Genomic DNA, 22222 nt, shown 5'->3' with positions numbered 1-22222 from the left:
TTATTATATATATTATTTTCTAAACTTCACAACAATTCCAAGCAAGATACTATTATTCCTCTTTTAGAGATAAGGAACTTAAAGCTAAGAGAGTACAAACAACTTGTGTAATGTTGGTCAACCCATGTTAAAATTGGGAGTTTGCTGTCCAAGTCTTCCTATTTACATGCTAGCACAGCATATTCTTGCTGTGCATGGTGAGGCATTCCTGTAATCCCGGCTACTTGGGAGACTGAGGCAGGAGGATTCCAAGTTCCAAGCCAGCCTGAGCAATTCAGGGAGGCCATTTCAAAAAATAAAAAAGACTGGTGATGTAGCTTAGTGATAGAGCCCTTCCCTAGTATGTGCAAGATCCTGGGTTCAATCCCTAGTACTGCAAAATAAAAAAAGAAAAGCATATTCCAAGGAGAGGAAGTAATGTGACCAAAGGCACAGATGGGAGGCCAGATGAGGTGGTGTGTACCTGTAATTCCCAGATAACTCTGGAAGCTGAGGTAGAATGTCAAGGTCAAGGCCATCCTGAATACTGATGGGATGTTATAAGGATGTAGGAATAATGATGGCAAATCAGTTGGTTGAAAGAAATATGTGAGGGAAGAGGAACAAGCAGCAAGCAAGAATGGAAAGGTAGATTGTGGTCAGAAAGTTGATAGCTTTGAATGATAGGCTGCAGAATTAAGACCTTTTTTTCTAGTGAGTTGCAGGATGGGGAGGAGGGTTTTGAAGGTTTTATGAAGCAGTAACAGGATCAGAGCTTTGCCTGAGGAAAATTCATTAGCAATGGGCTGGGGATGTGGCTCAAGTGCTAGCGCGCTCACCTGGCATGCGTGCGGCCCTGGTTCAATCCTCAGCACCACATACAAACAAAGATGTTGTGTCTGCCGAAAACTAAAAAATAAATATTAAAATTCTCTCTCTCTCTCTCTCTCTTAAAAAAAAAAGAAAATTCATTAGCAGCAATGTAGAAAATGGATTCAAGTGGAAAGATTATGAATGTGGGAAGACTAGTGAAAAGAGTGTTATAGTCTAGGGTAGAAATATAAAAAGACGGGCTGGGGATGTGGCTCAAGCAGTAGCGCGCTCGCCTGGCATGTGTGCGGCCCAGGTTCGATCCTCAGCACCACATACAAACAAAGATGTTGTGTCTGCTGAAAACTAAAAAAATAAATATTAAAGAAATTTTCTCTCACTCTCTCTTTAAAAAAAAAAAGAACTATAAAAAGACCTGTTTTAGTATAATGCCTATGGAATTAGGCAGGAGAAGAACATATATAAGAGATTTAATATAGGTAGAATCAGTCATTTGTTGTGATACCTTGATTTTAACCTATAAGTTAAGAAAGTCTTAGAGAAAGTGGTCTGCTTGACCTAGAAGGAATCTGCTGTGGCCTTGATATGTTTTTACAATCTGCTTGAGACTTCTTGGTTTGTCATCCAATCTGTTGTGTCATCCAAGTGACAAATTATCTCCTAATTCAATATTGTATGCCTCAGAATATTAGATAATCACACATTCAAGGAATATTTATTATTTTGTGTTATGTGCCAGGCATTATAATAAAGACTAAAGATCCAGAGTTTTAACAAGATCTTCCATTCCCTCTATATTATTAAGCCTACTAGAAGAAACTAACAAAAAAACCCAATCATAATTATTACATGGATAGCAGAATGCACAAAGGAGGGGACCCAACTCCTAACTCAGCTGGGTTTAGATGGAATGGGGAGAATTAAGGAAGCTTCTAAAAAAAGGGCAAATCCTACTAGGTGCAGTGGCACTCATCTGTAATCCCAGCTGCTCCAGAGGCTGAGGCAGGAGGATTGTGAGTTAAAAGCCAGGCTTAACAATAGCAAGGCACTAAGCAACTCAGTGAGGTCCTGTCTTTAAATAAAATATAAAAAATGGCTGGGGATGTGCCCCTGAGTTCAATCTGCAGTACCCAATTTAAAAAAAAAAAAAAAAAAAAGGGAAATCCTGATGAAAGCAGAATTTATACATTCCTCAATGTACCTTTTTTAAAAAAAATTTTTTTTTAGTTGTTTATAGACCTTTATTTTATCTATTTTTATATGTGGTGCTGAGAACCGAACCCAGCGCCTCACACATGCCAGGCAAGTGTGCTACCACTGAGCTCCAGCCCTAGCCCCTTAATATACCTTTTTTTGTTTGTTTTGTACCAGGGATTGAACCCAGACACATTACCACTGAGCTATAGCCCTTTTTATTTTTGTTTTTGAGACAGGGTCCTGCCAAGTTACGTAAACCCTCACTAACTTGCTAAAGCTGACCTCAAACTTGTGATTTTCCTGCCTCAGCCTCCTGAGGATTACTGATATGTGTCACTGAGCCTAGCCTTCAGTATACTACTCAGTATACTATTCTATATCAAGTCATTATGCCGCGTGTGTTGGGGGTGCTGGGGATTGAAACCAAGGCCTTGTGCATGTGAGGCAAGCACTCTACCAACTGAGCTATATCCCAGCCTTCATTATGCCTTTTTCCACAAGGAGAGCTCCTATTCATCCTTTAAAACAGCTCAGATATCACTCCATAGATTCTTCCCTTACCCCAAACCAGTTTTTGTCTGATAGAATTAATCATTTCCTTCTGTGAGCTACTATAGGTTCATACTCCTCTAACTGTAGTATGTTACTTTATTTCTTATTTCTTTCCTTGTGTTTTTTTTTTTTTTTTTTTTTTTTGTGGGGGGGGGATGGAGGTTACATGTTCACATTTAGTTCCTTTAGGTCATCATCTATGTTTTATTCACCTGTATGTCTCCTAACATAATATGAGTCTGGCTCATAGTGAATGCTTAGTAAATGGTCATGCCAATATTGAGAAGCAAAGAGTGATTGATATGTGAAAAGCCATAAATGCCATGTATAGGAATTTGAACTATATTCTAAAGGCAACCATGTAAATGATATAATAAGATGTATATTTTAGAAAGACTGTACTGAACCCAGCATTCCCTCTTCTGAAATATACTCCAAATCATTACCTCATAAAGATATCTGCACATCCACATTCATTACAATACTATTCACAATAACCAAGATATAGAAACAATCCAAGTGGCCCATCAGTGGACAAATGGATAAAGAAACTGGTGTGTATCATTCATATATATATGCTGTGTATATGTTTATATAACAGAATATTACTCAGCTTAAAAAATGAAGACTGGAGGACTTCATGCTGAGTGACAGAGGCCAGATATGAAAAGAAAAATAATGTATGATCTCATTTATATGTGAGATCTTAAAAAAAAAAAGTGGGGGGGTTGTCAAATATAGAGAGAGAAAGAATGAAACACTGGTTACTAGGATTGGGGTTTCAGAGAGGAAATACAAAGATGTAGGGCAAAGAATACAAAGTAACAAATATGTAGGATGAAAGGTCAAAAAATCTAATGTAACTGGCTGCAGTTATCAGATATTAATTACCAGGGGTAAACTCAGCCATTTTGGAGGCTGAGGCAGCAGGATTACAAGTTTGAGGCCAGCTTCAGCAGTTTATCAAGACACTCAGGAACCTAGTGAGACTCTGCCTCAAAATAAAAAGGACTGGAACACCCTTGGTTCAATTCCTAATTTACCATCTCCCCCTGCCCATCCCACCCCACCCCCCAAAAAAAGGATGCAGTTGCTTTCAGGATATGCCTCTTTGGCTCTGTTGTGTTTGTGGCCTCTTATCAGACTCATTTCCTTCTCTTTTTCTGAGTTTTATCACCTCAATCTTCTTGGAGTCAGTTTTTAGCTAACTAGATTTCAGAGCCTGATTTCATGTCCTATCTAGTTCCTTGAAGTTCAATCAAGAAAACCTTCAGCATATAGATGTGCTTTGTCAATGAGTTCTTTATTAACTCTTTGTTTTGACTCTGAAGGTAGGTATAAGATTTATAGGTCATCTGAGACGTAATGTGAAGAATGACATAGTTTAGGAGTTATTGATCACATTAATACAAGAACTAAATGGAAGCTTTCGGAGTTGGGTAAAAATGCCCATTTGGCTCTAAATCAGAAGTGGTTGCCAAAAAGTTTTTTTTTTTTTTTCCCCTCATAAAAATGGCAAAAGAAATGTTTTCTAGATGACTGGTGAATAATTTCCCTCTGGAGAGGAGAAGAAAGTGGCTGATTAGTAGTTAATTACCTGTTATGTTAAATAGCTGTGAAATTTATGAGGCATTAAGGAAGAGTAGGTCCACCTCAGACTGGAAGCCAGGTGATAGAAGTCTTTGTAGACAAGAACAACAACAACTGTCAGAAGAGTCTTTTACTAAATATGGATGGTTGCTTAATTGTAAAACCCACATTCCTTAAACTGTGTATTATTCCATTTCATTGATGCCTAATCTAGCATCCTCTCTGAACTGAATGTGACATCATGTTTATTCACATTCTTCACCTCTCTCTCTTAACTTACTCTTTCTCTGGGTCAGTAATTTTAGTCTTTTCACTCTTTGGTCAAAGATCCCTTTCTTACAACTATCACTGACTTGTTAGAATATAATGTGGTCCTTAATGCACAGGCATTAGGAGTTATTATGCTTTTTTGGAGGTACTTTGACTTTGCCTTAGTGTCCTTAATAATGAAAAATGATTCTTCCTTAAGCGTGAAGGCCTTGCTTTATTGTTTGTAGGCTGCTTTGCTCCTCATTTCTGTGTCTATGTAAGCCCTGTGTTTGGTGGTAGGGTGAGAAAAGGGATATTCCCATGGAACTTAGATTTGAGATTCAGTTAGGAAAGTAGATCTTAATGTTTATCTTCATTATAAGGCATGATTGGTCCAAGGAGTTTATCATAGTATCATTATATTTGTCCCTCAATTTTCCAGTTTTCCTTACTATTCAACATTTACTTATTCTGTTAACATACGTCAGAATTATTTTCTTTTCTTTATTTCTTTTCTTTTGTATGTATGTGATGAGAGATGGGGTGTTAATGGGAATTGTACCCAGGGGCTTTTGCATGCTGGGCAATCCCTTAGAGACAGGGTTTTGCTGAGTTGTTTAGGGCCTCGCTAAGTTGCTAAGGCTGCCTTTGAACTCAATCCACCTGCTTCAGCCTTCTTTAGCCTCCTGAGCTGCTGGGATTACAGGGATGCGCCACTGCATCTGGCACCTTTTTTTTTTTTTTTTTTAATTGTCTAATTGTCTGTTTATTTATTATGGTACTGGGGATTGAACTCAGGAACACTCTACCACAAAGCTACACCCTCAGCCCTATGTATTTATTTAAGACAGGGTCTTACTAAGTTGCCAGGCTGGCCTCAAACTTGCATCCTCCTGCCTCAGGCTCCCAGGTCCCTGAAATTGCAGGCATGGGCCACTGTGCCTGGTCAGATAATTTTATTGTAAAGGGGATCTGGGAAAAATGGGGTAGTAGCTAGTGTAGGATCTGGGGAGACATTTTTGTTTTATAGTAAATATTACAGAATATTTATGTGTTATTGGGATTAATCCAGTAGGGAAGAAAGAGTTACAAGTGTGGTAGAAAAGGGAGAGAATGGATGAAATGGTTGGCTGTTTTGGAAAAGCAGAGCTATGAAGTCCTAGCAGCATTGTCCTTTTTGTAAGCTATAGAGAAGGGAAAAATTAAAGAGATGGTAATTGTGACTATTGATGCTTTGTTCTCTGTAGAATTAGGTTTAAAGGTATTGATGATAGCCTCTGGTCTTACTTGTGCCAAAGCACCTCAGTATGTGGAGCTTACTTCCTTCTAAATACCCAGCAGTAACAATTGGTCCCTGCTTTTTTTTGAGTTCTAAGGATCCAGGGGATAAGGGAAGAAGAGGATTCATCCTCCCATCTTTACTGTCTTTTCCACTGTGACTATTTTGATGTTGCTTGTGAATATGTTTGTGGTTGATAAGTGGGTTTTTTTTTTTTTTTTTGGTAGTTGAAGATGGACAGCACGCTTTCATTTTATTTGCTTATTTTTGTATATGGTGTTAAGGATCAAACCCAGTGCCTCACACATGCTAGGCAAGTGCTCTGCCATTGAGCCACAGCCCCAGCCCCTTCAATTACTTCTTATGAAGGATATGCCACACCTGTCCTACACTAAAAGCTATGGTATATGGTCAGAAACAAAAGCTGCTATTACCTGTTTTCTGTACAGTATCAACTTATCACTTCGGACAGAGTGATCAGTAAAGAAGTTTATGCTTCCACTAGATAAATTTGAATTTTCTTGCTTTTTTTTTTTTTTTTTAGCTGAAACCTCTTTTTCTACTTTAGAGTCTTAAATCTTTGGAAAAATAAGAGTGGAAAAATAATTTCTTATTTTTGTCTTTTTTGGCCATGTTTTGGATCAAACCCAGGACCTTATGCAAGTAGGAAAGCTAATTTCATATTTTTATAGTAGTTACTAGGAGAACAGCTTCTCTGGTAATTAAGTCTGACCCAGATGCCTATCAGTCATATTTGTCCATCTTGCTAAATACAGGATATCCCAAGATAAGAACTAATGTAACACCAGATCAGTTGGGCATTGCTAGAGAACATTTTCTGCCAACCCCTAATTGTTCCTTAAATTGTGATTGTATACTAAATATAGTCTTCTTTTTAGGTTCTGTGCCTGTCTTTGTAGAAGGAATAAAAGTTCTAAGTATTCAGGCAAATTTGTTTTGTGATAAGAGATCCAAAAAAGACTTTTAAAAAAATTTTCAGAATTGTTCTGCCAGTTACCTTTTTACCCTAAGACAGCTTTTACATGTTCATACCTTTCAGAATGAATCATCTTCCTTGACTTTAGTGAGAGAAGGGCTGTGTGTACTGTTGCTGGCAGAATTTCCACAAATGTTTTTCTAAAGTCTTCCAGTACTTCACTTGGGTTGAACCAATATTTCTGAAAGAGACCTGTGAATCTCCCAACTCTGAGTTGTTTGTGTTAAAAAGAATGGTCAGTTCTGATTTGCCTGGAAGGATGTCAGGCATCCTTTGTTTATGAAGCAGTTCCCACTATTGAAAGCCAGAGGTGGCAGGCAAGAATATATAAAACTGTGCTAAAGACTGCAGAAAGGTGAAATTCTGTTCTTGCTTGTTGAGCATAATCCTCTTTACCTAAAAAATGAGGAATACTATCATCAGAATGTCAAGGTAAAATCTGGGACATGCTTTGATCTCTTTAAAATTCTAAATTTATCCCAAATAGCTTGAACTTTTTATTTTTATAATTCACAGTTTCCAGACATCAGTCAAGAATCTGATTCTCCATTTGTTTTCATCTGCAAAAATCCCCAGGAAATGATTGTGAAGTTTCCTATTAAAGGAAATCCAAAAATCTGTAAGTCACTATCTTTGATGGTCTAATTTGTTTCCTTTTTGTTTTGTATCTCACTTGTCTAACTTTAAAAGTATTTGTTCTGTGGTATTCCTAATGGGAGGATTCACATTATTATTTTATCAATAACTTTACTGTTGGATTTACTACAATATAGCCTTCCCAAAGTATCCTGATCCACAATCATTGGCATGATAGTAAATCACCATAAACTTCTATTTAGAACCCCATTACATTAAAATGCAATTTGTTACCCAAAAGAATGCTTTGCCCCACTGTGTGATGCTCATCAGAGAAAGTAGGGATCTAATACTAGTGACAATATTGTCATTTATCCATTGTTCTTCAATATTTGTTCCAAGAATAAAACTTAAAATCTTTTTTTTAAATTTTCTGTTTTTATTAGTTATGACAATAGAATGTATTTTGACATATCATACATCTTAAAACTGTTTTTTTATTTGTTTTGTCACATGTTAGGCAATGTTCTACCACTGAGCTATTCCCTAGGCCCTTGTGTTGTTTTATTTCTTTGGTACTAGGTATTGAACCTAGGGGCCCTTTACCACAGAGCTACATCATAGATCCTTATTAATTAATTAATTGTCACCGTGTCTTGCTAAGTTGCTGAGGGTGACCTCGAATTTGTGATCCTACTGCCCCAGCCTTTGGAGTCATTGGGATGATAGGAGTGTGTCATTGTGCCTGGCTATATATGTATTTTTTTTTTTTTTTTTTAAAGAGAGAGTGAGAGAGGGAGAGAGAGAGAGAGAATTTTTAATATTTATTTATTTTTAGTTATCGGCGGACACAACATCTTTGTTTTTATGTGGTGCTGAGGATCGAACCCGGGCCGCACATATGCCAGGCGAGCACACTACCACTTGAGCCACATCCCCAGCCCATATATGTATTTTTTTAATTTAATTTTTTGGTGATAGGGATTGAACTTAGGGCCTTGAATATGCTAAGCACACTCTCCCAATGAACTACACACCTTCAGCCCTTAAGTTGTTTTTCATTTGTTTGGGTTTTTGTTGTTATTGTTTTTTGTGGTGCTAGGGGTTGAATCTAGGGCTTCATGCATACTAGACAAATGCTGTAGCACTGAGCTACACCCCCAGTCCAATGAGTGTCTATTTTAGAGGCACCACTTCCCATATTTCCCTTTATTATTGGTTCCTATAGTTGTGCCTGAGCCCTCTTGCTTTTCATTCTTTTTGAAATCTCGGTTTATTTTCTATGACTTTTGCTCTTAGGTTTTTGTAATTATAATACCCTTTGCATATTGCCTTCTCAGGAAATGCTTGTTGACTTTACTTTCTTCTTTGAACTGATCAGCTCCCACTTCTCCTCTCTCTAGTTCTAGAAGTAGCCTCTTCTATTTCACATCAATCACAAAAAACATATAATGGTTCCTTCTCTGGCTAACTTCTATTGAAAATCATCAACAACAATTCCCATTTGCTCACGTCAGTTACTGTTTCATGCTTCCATATCACTGTTTTCCCATTATATGAATTGGGCAGTTCTGAGGCATGCTTGTTTTCACTTGTGCACAACTTTACCTTCTCCTATACCTTGGGTAACAACTTGCCTTTTTATAAATCTATTCTGTAGATAAGTACTTCTCAAACTATGAAAAAATAAAAATCACCTAGCCAAACTATAAAAACACAGGATCCTGGGTCCTGCTTTCAGATGATACTGATGCTATTGGCCAGCTGACTATATTTTAGCATTGTTTTTCATCACAAGATGAAATGCTTGGAATATCAATTTAGTGTTCACTGCAAAATTTAGGAACTCTCATGATTGATAAGACATATTTTCCTGAGATTCCTATACATAAGAAACTCTAAACAAAGTTGCCTTTGACTTACATAGATTATTTACTTCAGACTATACTCCAGTTACTCCAGTTATTGGCCAGGTAACCTTGGAAATTCTTTTTTCCTCTCTAGTATTGAGAACTGAAATCTTCTTTCACATTCCCTTATTTTTTATTGTGGTGTTCTAGAACTTCCTCCCCCATTCCATCCTCACCTTGCTTTAGGTACTGATGGCAGTCCTGTTGGAAGAAGGAGAAATGGAGATGGGTCTTCTCTCTCAAACAACTATTACTTGATCTTTAGTCCCAGTTCCCTTTCTCAGCTTTATTCCCTGTCTTAGTTTTCATCTACTGTTTAAGACCCTGTGAAAAAAACATTCTGTGTAAGTAGAGTCTAAATATTTTTCTGAAATGTTTTATTTTAGTACTTTTTCTACTCAGAGACCCACCTTTAACACATATATGACCTTCATTTTTCTCCTGTGGGGTGAAAGGGATGAAGGAGAGTGATGTTTTTAAGAGAAAGTCTTGATACCTTATGTCTTTCACGTTATTCTGTTTCTATTAGTTAATAGAACATTGGTCAGAAACAATAGTGAAAATGTTTCTAAAAGGAAGAAATAGAGCTGAGCTTAGTGACACATGACTATAATCCCAGTGACTTGGGAGACTTATGCAGGAGGATTACAAGTTTGAGGCTAGCTTCAGCAATTGAAACCCTGTCTCCAAAAAATAAAAAAAATAAAAAAGTTTGGCTAGCCCATATGGATCTCAGAAAATATTTCTATTGAGAGTCAGCCTAATCTGAGAATTTAGTCTGGTGTGAAGTTTTCTATTTCCTTTAACTTCTTATTTCATCATCTTTCATTCCTCATTACCATTTCTAAAAACCTTCTTCTTTACTGGAACTCCTTTTCCTTCCTTTAGGCTCTGGGAGAAACTTCCAGTTGTTTAGAGCTAGAAAATTTTGTTGTTGTGTTTTGTTTTTGTTTTTACACTACTGGGAATTAAATACAGGGATGTTCTATCACTGAGCTACATCCCCAGACCTTTTTATTTTTATTTTTTATTTTGAGACAGAGTTTTTATAAATTGCCAAGGCTAGTCTTGTACATGTGATCCTCCTGCCTTGGCCTTCTAGTAGCTGGGATTACAGGTATACGCCACTGTGCCTCTCCAGAGCTGGAAAAAATTTTAATCCCAGTACCACATGAAATAATTAAATTTCATAGTATTAATAATATTAATACTCTACTTAGAGTAGTGTGGTTAAATGTTTCTTTGCAAGATGCTTAGAAACCTCATCACCCTTTATAAGTTGGTTCTATGAGAAATATATTTCAAATTTCAAACTTTTGACTTGCAAATAAATTTTTAGAATATTCCCCATTTAACATGTTATGTTTTTTTGTGTATTTGTGTGCATATGTGTGCATGTGTATATATCTTTCTCAAATTAAAGGTGTATATTTGATGTATGTTTTTGGACATATAAACTTGAACTTTCTTGACTTTGGAGTAATTTGTGTCATTGAAATTGAAATAATTCAGGAAAGAGTAGTGTGCAATATAACATCATTTGGCTTCATGTTTGCTTAAATTGGGAAATGCAAAAAAACGTTAATTATAGTGGAGTATATAGATTGAATACTCAAAGAGATAAAGGAATATTTTTTGTATGTGTGGTACTGGGAATTGAACTTGGGCCCTCTATATGCTAGGCAAGTGTGCTACCACTGAGCTATCCCCAGCCTGGAATTTTTTTTTTTTTACATTAACTACATGTTATATACACTCATGTAAATTCTATACTGCCTTTTATTTTATTCAAAGCATGTGAAAAATCCCTAGAAAGTCATATGGATTGATGACAAATACTTTTTTTCTTGTAACTTCTTGCCCATCTGCTGCACATGCACTTGATATTCTTTTATGCATTGTGATTGAGGATGTGGTTTAACACTGAGATGCTTTAGGTACTAAATGTAAATACAGGAACTAAGCATTATCTCTCTCCTACTAAGAGAATGTATTGTATATTACTGTGATTCACTGTCGAGATCCCAAGTCTTGAAAGATCAAGTCAATTAGAACTCATAGCTCAGGGTTCCTTTAATCTGAGAATAGCCATTATTTGAGGATATGCCTTTTCCCATAAGAAGCCCAAGTCCCTTGCTTCATTGCCTATAGTTGGCTCAAGAGTTGCTGGTATTGGTAGTCACTCTGGTAGGTATTAAGTTTACAAAGATGTCCTTGATTAAAAAAAAAATTCACAAATTATTGGCCCATGTATGGTTTTATTAGATAGGCTAAGTGATTGAAGAATTTTATAATCCCTGGAATTTTGCAATCCCTGGGAAAGGCCTGGAAATCCTTGTTCCTCTTGGATCACCTTCCTCCTATAAGTCTTATATTTTATGACATCATCATCAAAGCTAGTGATTAGTTTGTCTACCATTTACTGTTGATTTTACCTGACATGATCCCTCTTGATGCCTTTCACAATCAGACAGGAGTTTTCTGAAATTTAGGTTTGGAATGTTCTTATACAGTAAGTCTTTGTGAAGAAAATTTTTATCTCTTTTTTTTTAATATGAGGAATAGAATACATTTATAGACTTGCATGGGATTATATGGTGACTCTAGGGTGAAACAGGCCATAACTAAGAAACAACTCCAAAGCCTCCATATAAATAATATAAACACCCTTACTTTTTCAGGGGATTCTGAATTTACGAATAATTTTCGCCAGGTGTGATGGCACACAGCTTTAATCCCAGCAACTCAGGAGGCTGAGGCAGGAGGATCAAAAGTTCAAGGCTATCCTCAGCAATTTAGTGAGGCCTTAAGCAATTTAGCAAGACTCTATCTCAAAAATAAAAAGGGCTGGGGATGTGGCTCAGGGGTTAGTTAAGCACTCTAGGTTCAATCTTTGGTATGTATAAATAAATAAATAAAGTATACAGGAGGATATGCATAGGATATATGTAAATACAACACCATTTTATATAAGGGACTTCAGCATCTGAGGATTTTGTTATACATTGGGGTTCTGGAATAAATCCCCTACAGATTCTGAGGGACAACTGTATTATTACAATTAGTTACTTGATTAAATTACATAATATGTGTAAAATACTTAGCACAGTGCCTTGTATATAGAGAGCACATAATGTTACCTATAATTTCAACAATTCTGAGTTTATAGAGATTTTTTTCCTCCTTTCATTTTATATTTGAGTAAACAGGTTTACAGAAGTTGTATTTTTCTTAAATCTTCTGGTTTTAGTTTTCCTACTTTTTTTTTTAAATCAGGTTGCCTCAGGAACAAATTATTCCAATTCACTTTTTTTTTTTTCTTTTGTTCGATTAAACCCAGGGCTTTGCACATGTTAGGCAAGCACTCTACCACTGAACTACATTTCAAGCCTCCCCGCTTTTTTATAATTTCATTTTGAGGCAAGGGTCTTGCTAAATTACCCAGCCTTGACTTCAAACTTGTTGATCCTCCTGCCTCAGCCTCCTGAATCACTGGGACTAGCAGGCATGGAAGCACATACCTATAATCCCAGAGACTCCAGATGCTGAGTAGGAGCATCACAAATTTGAAATTAGCTTCTGCAATTTAAAATGAAAAAATAAAAAGGGCTGGGGATGTGGCTCAGGGGTTAGTTAAGCACTCTAGGTTCAATCTTTGGTATGTATAAATAAATAAATAAAGTATACAGGAGGATATGCATAGGATATATGTAAATACAACACCATTTTATATAAGGGACTTCNAAAAAAAAAAAAAAAAAAAAAAAAAAAACTAGTAGCTGGGGTTAAAGATGTGTACTACCATGCCCAGTTTCCAATTTACCTTTCAATTTTAGGGCATAATATTATAGAGCTGGATGGGACCTTCAGTACTCTCTAATTTCTTCTAGAGTTGAAAAAAATTGAGGACAAGAGTCACTATGGAACATCCTCAAGGTTATGCAGTTAGAGTCTCAAATAAAATTGAGAACTGGATGTCTGGAGTCTCAGATGAAATTCTAAATTCTGTCTTAGCTTGTCCTAAAGTACTGAATGAGACTCAATACTTATTTCTGTGTACCACCACCTTTTACAGTGTATAAAGTTTATTTGATATCAGCTACTTTGGGTTACAAAGTTGTAGTATCTATCTTCTTTGTTTTAGTCATTTAATGAAGGCATTTATTGAAAACCAACCATTTGACAGTCACTGTGGTAATGTTAGGAATACAAAGGCAAACTTGCCTTGTAGTAGGGCTCTTTGCCAGATCGCTGGCACATGTTCAGGTTTCCAGCCAGGCAGTCTATGGGATGAAAAAAACTCCTAAAACCCTGGGAATGCCCTATGCTCTAAAGCCCAAATTAAAATCAACAGCATTGTGAATATTGTTGATGGCCTTCAGGGTTTCATTGAGTGACAGTTTCTGAGGAAGCCCAGAAGAAGATGTAATGTTATTTCCAAAAGCAGGTGTTATTCCAAAAGACTGGAGGAAGGGGATTTAAGAAAACATGGATATTTGTTAGGCTGAGGTTTTCTCTCAGTCTCCTTGTGTGGTCATCAGGGCATGTATTCTTCTCTTAATTGGACAGATGAGACCACTGAAATCCAGAGGCTGAATGACTTGCTTCAGATCATACAACTAGTTAATACCAGAGACAATGGGCTAGAACCTTGGTCTTCTACTAGTTCAGTGTTCTTTCAGTTATACCTAATTGCCCAACAAAGGAAAATGACAGCATATGAATGGCATTGGTTATAGGTGTGGGCCCAAAGTATACCTGGGTGCCCTTGTATACCCACACCTCTTTATTTATTTTTTAGAGCTAAAGTTGAACTGAATTATGTTTCTATTTTTAGCATCAACTTCTCTTGACTTAGATGAGGCTTTTTGAGGGAGAAAAAAAAATTGCAAGCTTTTTTCTCAGGCCAGAAAGACAAGAACTCTGAAGATTCTCTTTATGATGTGGATGATTCAAAGGCAGCTACCACTGAACCAAATGCTATCCTGGTAGATCCACGGAATCACAGTTCAGAGAACATATTAGTAAAGTTCCTCTCATTTGGATCACCTGGGACACGAAAATTGCTTGTTTCTAAGTTTAACACAGAAGAGTCATGTGGCCTATGGCCTATGACCTTTACCCTTCTTAGCTGGTGATAAAGGGGCCCTTTGTCAGCAAAGCATTCATGTGGATTCAATTCCACTGTTTCAGGTCACTCGCCCTATTAAGTCTGAGACAGCAAAGGGGTGAGTTGAACTGATTTTCTCACTGTGAAAGAAGGTTCATGCATTATGCTGAGCCAGTTAACAGGTCAGCAGAATGGATTTCTCACTCTGTAAAATACCTTCCTTTCTTTATTACATGTTAATATTCTTAAAAACTTTGCCTTAGTATCAAATACCCAGGGGAAAAAAAAAAAAAAACTTTGTTTCTTTTCTAGGAGCTACAAAATTAGATTTAGATTAGGTTCTTTGCACAAATAATACTTTGTGTATGTATACATATGAGTCCATATCCATCCATCCATATACAGTGTTCTCACTGCTTTCTCATTCTTACAAAATGAAACTCTGAAGTTTGGGAGTATCTGAATCCTAAAGCAAGATAATTGAATGTGACAGGAACACAGTAACCAGAAGACCTGGGAGGCCATGAAATATTTGCATTGCAAATTTAAAAAAATAAATGAGACTTTTTTTTCTTCCTTACAGGGAAACTGGATTCCAAGATCCATCAAGGAGCAAAGAAGGGGTTAATGAAGCAGAATAAAGCTGTCTGACCCAGGAAAAAAGGAACTATACAGCATAGTGGAGTTTTGTGTACTAAATTTGCTATCCACTGATCCTTTGGAATTGAAGCAGTAGAAATCTAAAGACTTGGTGTCAGGCTTGAATCTCTCAGAATTTAAACTCTTAATGAAATCTGTATATTTTTCTTAAATAATTGGGATTCTTACTTTATGTAGTGGGTCAAAATCTTTGAATACACTATTTATAAAAATTTATTTTAAAAAATTCTAGGTCTTTGACATTTTTGTCATTATGGTAGGGCTGGGGAGAGGGTAGCTTAGTGATAGAGGACTTGCCTTACATGTGTGAGGCCCTGGATTCGATCCCCAGTACCAAAAGGACAAAGTACAAGTTGGAGATTACATTTTCTTCTGAGATTTATATTTGTAGCTAAGAAAGTTCTTAACCCAGGTTAGCAATTTTTTTTAAGGGACTACTTGGGTTTAATTTTTCTTTTCAAAATGAAAGTCTGATAGGGTAGTAGGATGTTTAAGGAATCCTAAGTATAATACAAACCTCTGATGACACAAAATATTTTGAACAAGCTTTTTGCTGGAGTTCAGCATCTCAAAAACATTTTTTTTTTAAATTTAAATACTAGGGATTGAAATCAGAGGTCCTTTACTCCACTGAGCTACATCCCCAGCCCTTTTTACTTCTTAATTTTGAGAAAGGGTCTTGCTAAATTGCTGAGGCTGGCCTTGAACTTGCAATCCTCCTACCTCAGCTTCCTGAGTACCTGGGATAACAGGCATACACCACCATACAGGTTCCAACATCCCTTAATTGAAAAGTGAAAAGCTGAGTTACCCTTATTGGCCGTGTTTACTTGCTAGTTTTTATATTTGGGGTGGGAGCAAAAGAAATAACCTGAAGAAGCACTTCCACTTTGTTCATTAGTTCGAGAAGTCAAGACAAGGAAGGATCAGATTGGGAATAGATAGAGCCACTTAGTAAAGCACTGTAAAGCTGCCCGATTTATTTTGTTGGTATTGCAAAAGCATAATGTGGATGGAGCAATTCAAAACTAATTGAAAAAATAAAATCTCTTCAGTAAGTACATCCAAATACCCTCAAATGCTGAAACCCAAACTATTTGTAACCATCCACAAACTATGAGCTTTAGAAAAACAGGAAACAGGTTTGAAATGAGATTTTTTACTAGTCCATCTAGCCTTACTTTGTGAAGCACTTTGTTTCTAAGTCTGTTCTGAAGAGTTATCAGAATCTCAATTGCTAGCATCGTGAGGAAATCCATGGTCTTAATTGTGTATGTTCTGCTTTTTATAAAACACCACCACTGCACTGGGAATTCAACTCACTCTAGTAGTTATATGTATGACTTAAAAAAGAGAGAGTGAGGGAGAGGGAAAAAGTACTCTGTATTATAAAAAGATTAATTTCCCCTTTCTTTAATCTTTCATATTCAGTATTTATTTGCATTGAAATGCCTCCACTCATTATACATTGATGTTCACTCAACTGTGAACCCTGCTTGTTGCATTGCTATAAGCATTGGTTCTATAGGGGCTGATCATTCTGGATTCCCAGGGAAAACCCATCAGATTCCTATTCTGGTGATGCAAACATGCAGTGTTCTTTTTTCTTTTCAACCTCTGGAGAAAGTGGCAAGGACAGCTAATGGCACTTCTTTATTGGGAAAAAAGTCTTTTTAGTCTCCTGGAGACCCTACTATTAATGAAGGCATAAAGCACTACCACCCTGAATTCTGTATTGTTGAAGTTGTCTGGCTTGCTTTCTTGCTTTTGTGTGTGTGTGTGTGTGTGCGCTGGAAATTGAACCCAAGGGTGCTTTACCATTGAGCTACATCCCCAGTCCTTTTTTTTTTTTTAACATATTTATTTATTTATTATTATTATTAGTAGTAGTAGTAGTAGTAGTAGTACCAGGGATTGAATTCAGGGGCATTGGACCACAGAGCCACATCCCCAGCCCTTTTTTCTTTTATTTAGAGACAGGGTCTTACTGAGTTGCATAGCGCCTTGGCTTTTTGCTGAGGCTAACTTTGAACTGACAATCCTCCTGTCTCAGCCTCCTGAGTCACTGGGATTACAGGTGTGCGCCACTGGGTCTGGCTATTTTTTTATTTTAAGTCAGGTCAGCAACTGCTAACTTGTTGAAGCTGGCCTCAGATTTATGAATCCTCCTCCTTCGGTATCCAGATTTCCTGGGATTACAGGTGTGCACCATTGCACCTGGCTTGTCTACCTTTTTTTTTTTTCTTAGTTCTAGATGGACACAATACCTTTATTTTATTTATTGTTATGTGGTGCTGAGAATTGAACCCAGTGCCTCATACATGCTAGGCAAGTGCTCTACCACTGAGCCACATCCTCAGTCCCTTGTTTGGCTTTCTTAATACTAAAATAAAACTGAAAGGTAGAAAGGAGATAAGGAGCCTAGGCAGCAAAAAAATAACAAAAACAAAACAAAGAAGTTTCTCTGCTTTTTATTTGAAGACAACCTGTACACAGAGGAGTCTGGATTGATGTTCCACCTGGATAGATTGTATGTGAAGAAAAATATTGAGAGCTGTAACAGATTGTGTTATACAACCATTTTGTATGCTGTGATAAGAAAGTTTACAAGAACTTTACAAGAACCCACCTTAGCATTCAAAATATGCAGTTGGAGCTACATGAGTAAATGGCAGAGTAACTTGGAAACTTCTTTTCGTGGTTAGCCTGTGAAAGCCTGTCTTTAGTTCACGTGGTAGTGTAGTATAAGGTCTCTCTTTTACTTGTGTAGACATGGAGAGGAAGTGTGGGAGAGGCTTGAGGGGATATGGCCCTCAGTTGCTCAAAGATGAATAGCATAATTTAAAGCGTACTGGAAATTCTTAGCAGCCTAAGTGCAAACTTGCTTGGGAATAGACTGTACAACATTTTGCTCTGACCTTATTAACTCTGGGATAGTTTATAGTTTAGCCCTGAAAGAAGTTTCAAGTTTCTGAGTTGGTTTTCTGTTGCAGTCTCAATATCTGTGCCCTTTTTTGTATGGCTGGATTCAGTGGCTATCAATTTGTGTATAGTACCTAAAGGAATCTCAAGTTTGTTTTTTTTCCCTCCCTCTACTCCCCCACACCCCCCCCTCCCGCAGGCAGGACTCAGTCTTATTTATTTAAGTTCACAGTAGCTGCATATGAAACTGGAGACTTTGTCAGGGTTTAGTGGCTTTGTAAGAGACATTTTAGAATACAGTAAGGACTTAGGGGCATTATTTGTTTGCTTCCTATAGCTTATCTAGAGAAAGAAAATTAGGTATCCCCTCTCTTCTTAAACTGGAGTTTTACAGAAATAATTTTTTCCTAGGAAGTGTGAAAAATGTATGCTTTAAAGATTAGTTTTATAAATAATTACAAAGTTACAGGCTTTTTATGAGTTATAAACCTTAATCTCTTTCCACTTTAACGACTATCTCTACTAAAGCCCATTTATGTGGATTTCATTTAATCTAGTAATTTTTAAAATGCCTTTGCTAGAGACCAGTAAAAAGCAAGCATCTATAAAACTAGAGAAATCAGTAAACTTCAGTTTATTAGGCCTGGAGGAAGAAAGTCAGTTCTGTGGTAAAGGAATTTTTTTTCCTTGAGATTCTGCACATTTGCTGTTCTCAACTTCTGTGAATGTGTTCAGAGGGAGGTGATCCATTCATTAGCAGCAACAGGGTTCTGGCTTGTGGAGGGCATTTCTATTTCTCTCACACAGTGAAGAAATTACATAGCCACTGTCCTGTCCTCTAAAACAAAGAAACTTGTATAAATCTCTATTTATGTCTGCGCACATAGTATGGCTTAATTTGTGGAATGAAACTTGGTAAACTGATTAGATTTTGGATTTCAGTCGTGATGGTAGAGCCTAGAAAGAAAACCTAGTAAATGGACCCTAACCTGGAATCAGAAAAAGAGGTATGTTGAGGGAGAGAGGTACTGAGAATCCATAAAGAGGTATGTCACAGAAAGGGAGTGAAATGTTGGCCTGAGAAGCATAAAATGTCACCAAATTTCTTCTCTTTGAGAGGAGTCTTGAGCAATATTGTCTAATATGGTAGCCACTAGCCAAAGGTGGTTATTTAAATTTCAGGGCTGGAGATGTAGCTCAGTGGTAGAATGCTTGCCTTGTATACACAAGGTCCTGAACACACACACACACACACACACACACACACAAATAAATTTCAATGAAGGATTCAGTTCTTAAATCACTGTTAACCCTATCTTTAGTGTTCAAGTAGCCACATATGGCTTGCGACATCTGAATTGAACAGCACTAGTATAGACCAGTTCTACCATTGCAAAAGTTCTGACAGTGCTCATCCAGAGCAGAGGTTGGCAAACTTCTGGAAAGAACCAAACAGCAAATGTTTTAACCTTTACTGGCCATGTAATCTGTTACAGCTATTCAACTCTGCTGTTGTAGTGCAANTTTTTTTTTTTTTTTTTTTTTTTTTTTTGATACCAGGGATTATTTAACTCACTGAGCTCATCCCCATCCCTTTGTATATTTTATTTTGAAACAGGGTCTCGCTAAGTTGCTGAAGCTCTTTGAATCATGAGATCCTCCTGCTTCAGTTTCCTGAGCCACTGGGATTACAGGTGTGTGCCACCACACCCAACTTCTTATGATTAATTTTTAACTATTTAAAAATATAAACCCATTTTAGTTCATGGGACATACCAACAGGTGGCGACTCTAGTTTGTTACTTGGGCCACAGTTTGCCAATCCTTGGTCTAGAGGTACAGGAAGTCACAATTTAAGATTCTTTGTTGTTCTTACTGTTGTTATTATTGTACTGGGGATTGAATTTTGGGGCACCTTAACATTGAGCTACCTCCCCAGCCCTTTTAATTTTTTTTATTTTGACACAGGTCTTGCTAAATTCCTGAGGCTAGCCTTGAATTTGCAATCATCGGGCCTCAGGCTCCCAAATCACTGGGATTATACGTAGGCACCACCACACCTGGTTTAAGGTTTTAAGATTTTTTTTTTTCTTCTTTTGAAGTACTGGGATTTGGACCCAGGAGTGTTATCACTGAGCTACACTCCAAGTTCTTTCTGTTTTGAAACAGGATCTTGATAAATTAATCAGGCTAGCCTGGTATTCTCGATCCTCCTGCCTCAGCCTCTTGAGCAGCTGGGATTGCAGATGTTTGCCATCATAAATAGCTAAAATTATTTTACTGTATGGTACATTTGATCACTTGAAATTTTTTAGTGAGTCTTTCAGGTATGAGAGCATCTAAGAATTGAGATCCGCTATAGAAATGTTTTCTCTTGCAAGTCTGTGATCCCAGCCACTTGGGAGGCTAAGGTAGGAGGGTTACTTTAGTGAGGCCTTGTCTCAAAATTTTAAAAAGGCTGAGATTGTATCTTAGTGACAGAATGCCCCTGAGTTCAATACCCAGAACGAGAGAGAGAGAGAGAGAGAGAGAGAGAAGAAAACTTTATTCTCCTTTCCTTTTACTTTTGCAATTTAGTCCTCTCCAGTGTTAGTCACACTCCTTTGGTAGGAGATGACTATTGAAATATTTAACTGTTACATAAGTCATACATAAATCTAAAACACTGAACGCTTTTTTTTTTTTTTTTTTTTGGCCTACTAAGTAGTTGAATCCTCACTACTACAGTTCAGAATGGAAGTTTACTGTCACTTAGGATCAGTTCTGACCCTGAACTGTCCCAAGAACCATGGGGATATTGGTGGACCAAAGGGGAATTAGTTTTCCTAGGCCACACAGGCTTATTGTTCATTTTTAGCTGTCAACCCTCCCACTCTCCTTTTTTGTGTGTGTGGAGATAGAGATGGGAAGTAAAGGGATTTTATGACTCACTCTTAACTCTAAGTCTCATGCTGTCTTGAGTGGCACTGTTGAAGGAAGCCTCAGGATAAAGGAAGAAAGGAAAGATCTGCAAAGCAGAATGAAATGGTCATGCACACAGGAAGGACATAATAGGCTAAGTAGTGTGGAACTTTGAGGATTAAGATAAATTTCTGTTTGCTGTGGTAGAAGGTGGAAGTCTTAGAAGGTTGTGAAGAATATAATGTTTCACAAGTGATGGGTGAGAGTGTTCACTTAAAAATGCTTACTGCCGGGCTGGGTTTGTGACCCAGCGGTAGAGCGCTTGCCCAGCATGTGCGAGGCCCTGGGTTCGATCCTCAGCGCCACATAAAATAAATAAATAAAATAAAGATACTGTGTTCAACTACAACTAAAAAATAAATATGTATTTTTTTAAAAGATATTTACTGTGTACTAGTGTGCTGGGCAGATATGAATGGCAGATAAATAAAGACAAAAGTTATAATCTATAGTAATAAAAAGGTCTGTTGGATGAGGACAGAATAAGATATAGAATATAAGGGCTAGGGATGTTGCTCAGTTGGTAGAGCGCTTGCCTAGCATGTGCATGTGCCCAGTAAGGGGGAAAGAAATCAGAAAATAAAAAACAAAATTTATGATATAGGATGGTGAACTGAGCCGGGCTCAATGGCGCTCATCTGTAATTCCAGAGGCTTGGGAGGTTGCGGGGAGTTCAAAGCCAGCCTTAGCAAAAGCGAGACCCTAAGCAACTCAATGAAACCCTGTCTCTAAATAAAATACAAAATAGGGCTGGGGATGTGGCTCAGTGGTTGAGTTCAATCCCCAGTAACCCCCCACACCCTCCAAAAAGGATGGTATACTGAAAAAGATGTTGAAGGATTAGAAATGGGTACTCTGTAGAGGAAAACAAGTGATAAACCTAAAGAAACCTAGGAGAACAAAGGATTAAAAGTGAGGGGTTTTGCTGAATGAAGATGTAAAATGATTGAAACCAACATGAGCTGTGGTTGCCCTTTGTTGATATTTATGTTCAGACCTGAGGCCCTTTTCCTCCATACGGCTGAAGGACATCTACCGAACTGCTCTTATGTACTTATGGTACAGTACTTCTTCAGAGATCCCTCTGCGAGAAGTCTGGTTCAGTAAGAGTTCTCCCTTCCACGAGAAGAGAGCGAGAAGGGAGCGTTAGGTTGGAACTCTTCAACCCAGATTTCTTCGAGTTTATCTCTGCTGCAACTGGCTCGCCGGGTTTTCCAAATTCCCGGAGCTCGACTTTAATCCGGGCTCCCAGTAGCAGCTCATTCCGAGACCTAGGATTTGGCTCATTCATCCAGGTTCCGGGTTTCCCCTGCGCTCACCCGCTCCAGACTCCACACCAGCACGGAGTCCAGATCCGAAGGCACGACAGTCCAGTATCCGGGTCTTCCAGGCGGCCCTGCTTGTCCCGG

The 22222-nt window shown here is 37.6% G+C and overlaps 1 protein-coding gene across 11 annotated transcripts in view; it reads left to right on the top strand.

Annotated features, from left to right (window-relative positions):
- Trip4 (thyroid hormone receptor interactor 4) overlaps window positions 1-16658 on the top strand; it is a 72959-nt gene extending 56301 nt beyond the window's left edge. For 8 of the 11 annotated variants that reach the window (XR_007343954.1, XM_048793659.1, XM_048793660.1 and 5 more), the window contains 2 exons: window positions 7191-7293; window positions 14854-16658. Coding sequence is in view for 9 of the 11 variants with exons in the window: in XM_048793659.1 (XP_048649616.1) it covers window positions 7191-7293; window positions 14854-14921 (171 nt within the window). In the remaining 2 variants the exon portion in view is untranslated. Of the gene's footprint in view, window positions 1-7190; window positions 7298-14853 lie in introns of those variants that run through there. The other 3 variants (XR_001502962.2, XM_048793657.1, XM_048793656.1) reach the window with 2 other exon arrangements.
- The last annotated feature ends 5564 nt before the right edge of the window (window positions 16659-22222 follow it).

The sequence above is a fragment of the Marmota marmota genome, unplaced genomic scaffold (genome assembly GCF_001458135.2).
Source record: "Marmota marmota marmota unplaced genomic scaffold, marMar, whole genome shotgun sequence".
In the NCBI taxonomy this organism is placed as follows: Eukaryota; Metazoa; Chordata; class Mammalia; order Rodentia; family Sciuridae; genus Marmota; species Marmota marmota.
This window is presented reverse-complemented; position numbering and strand designations above follow the sequence as displayed.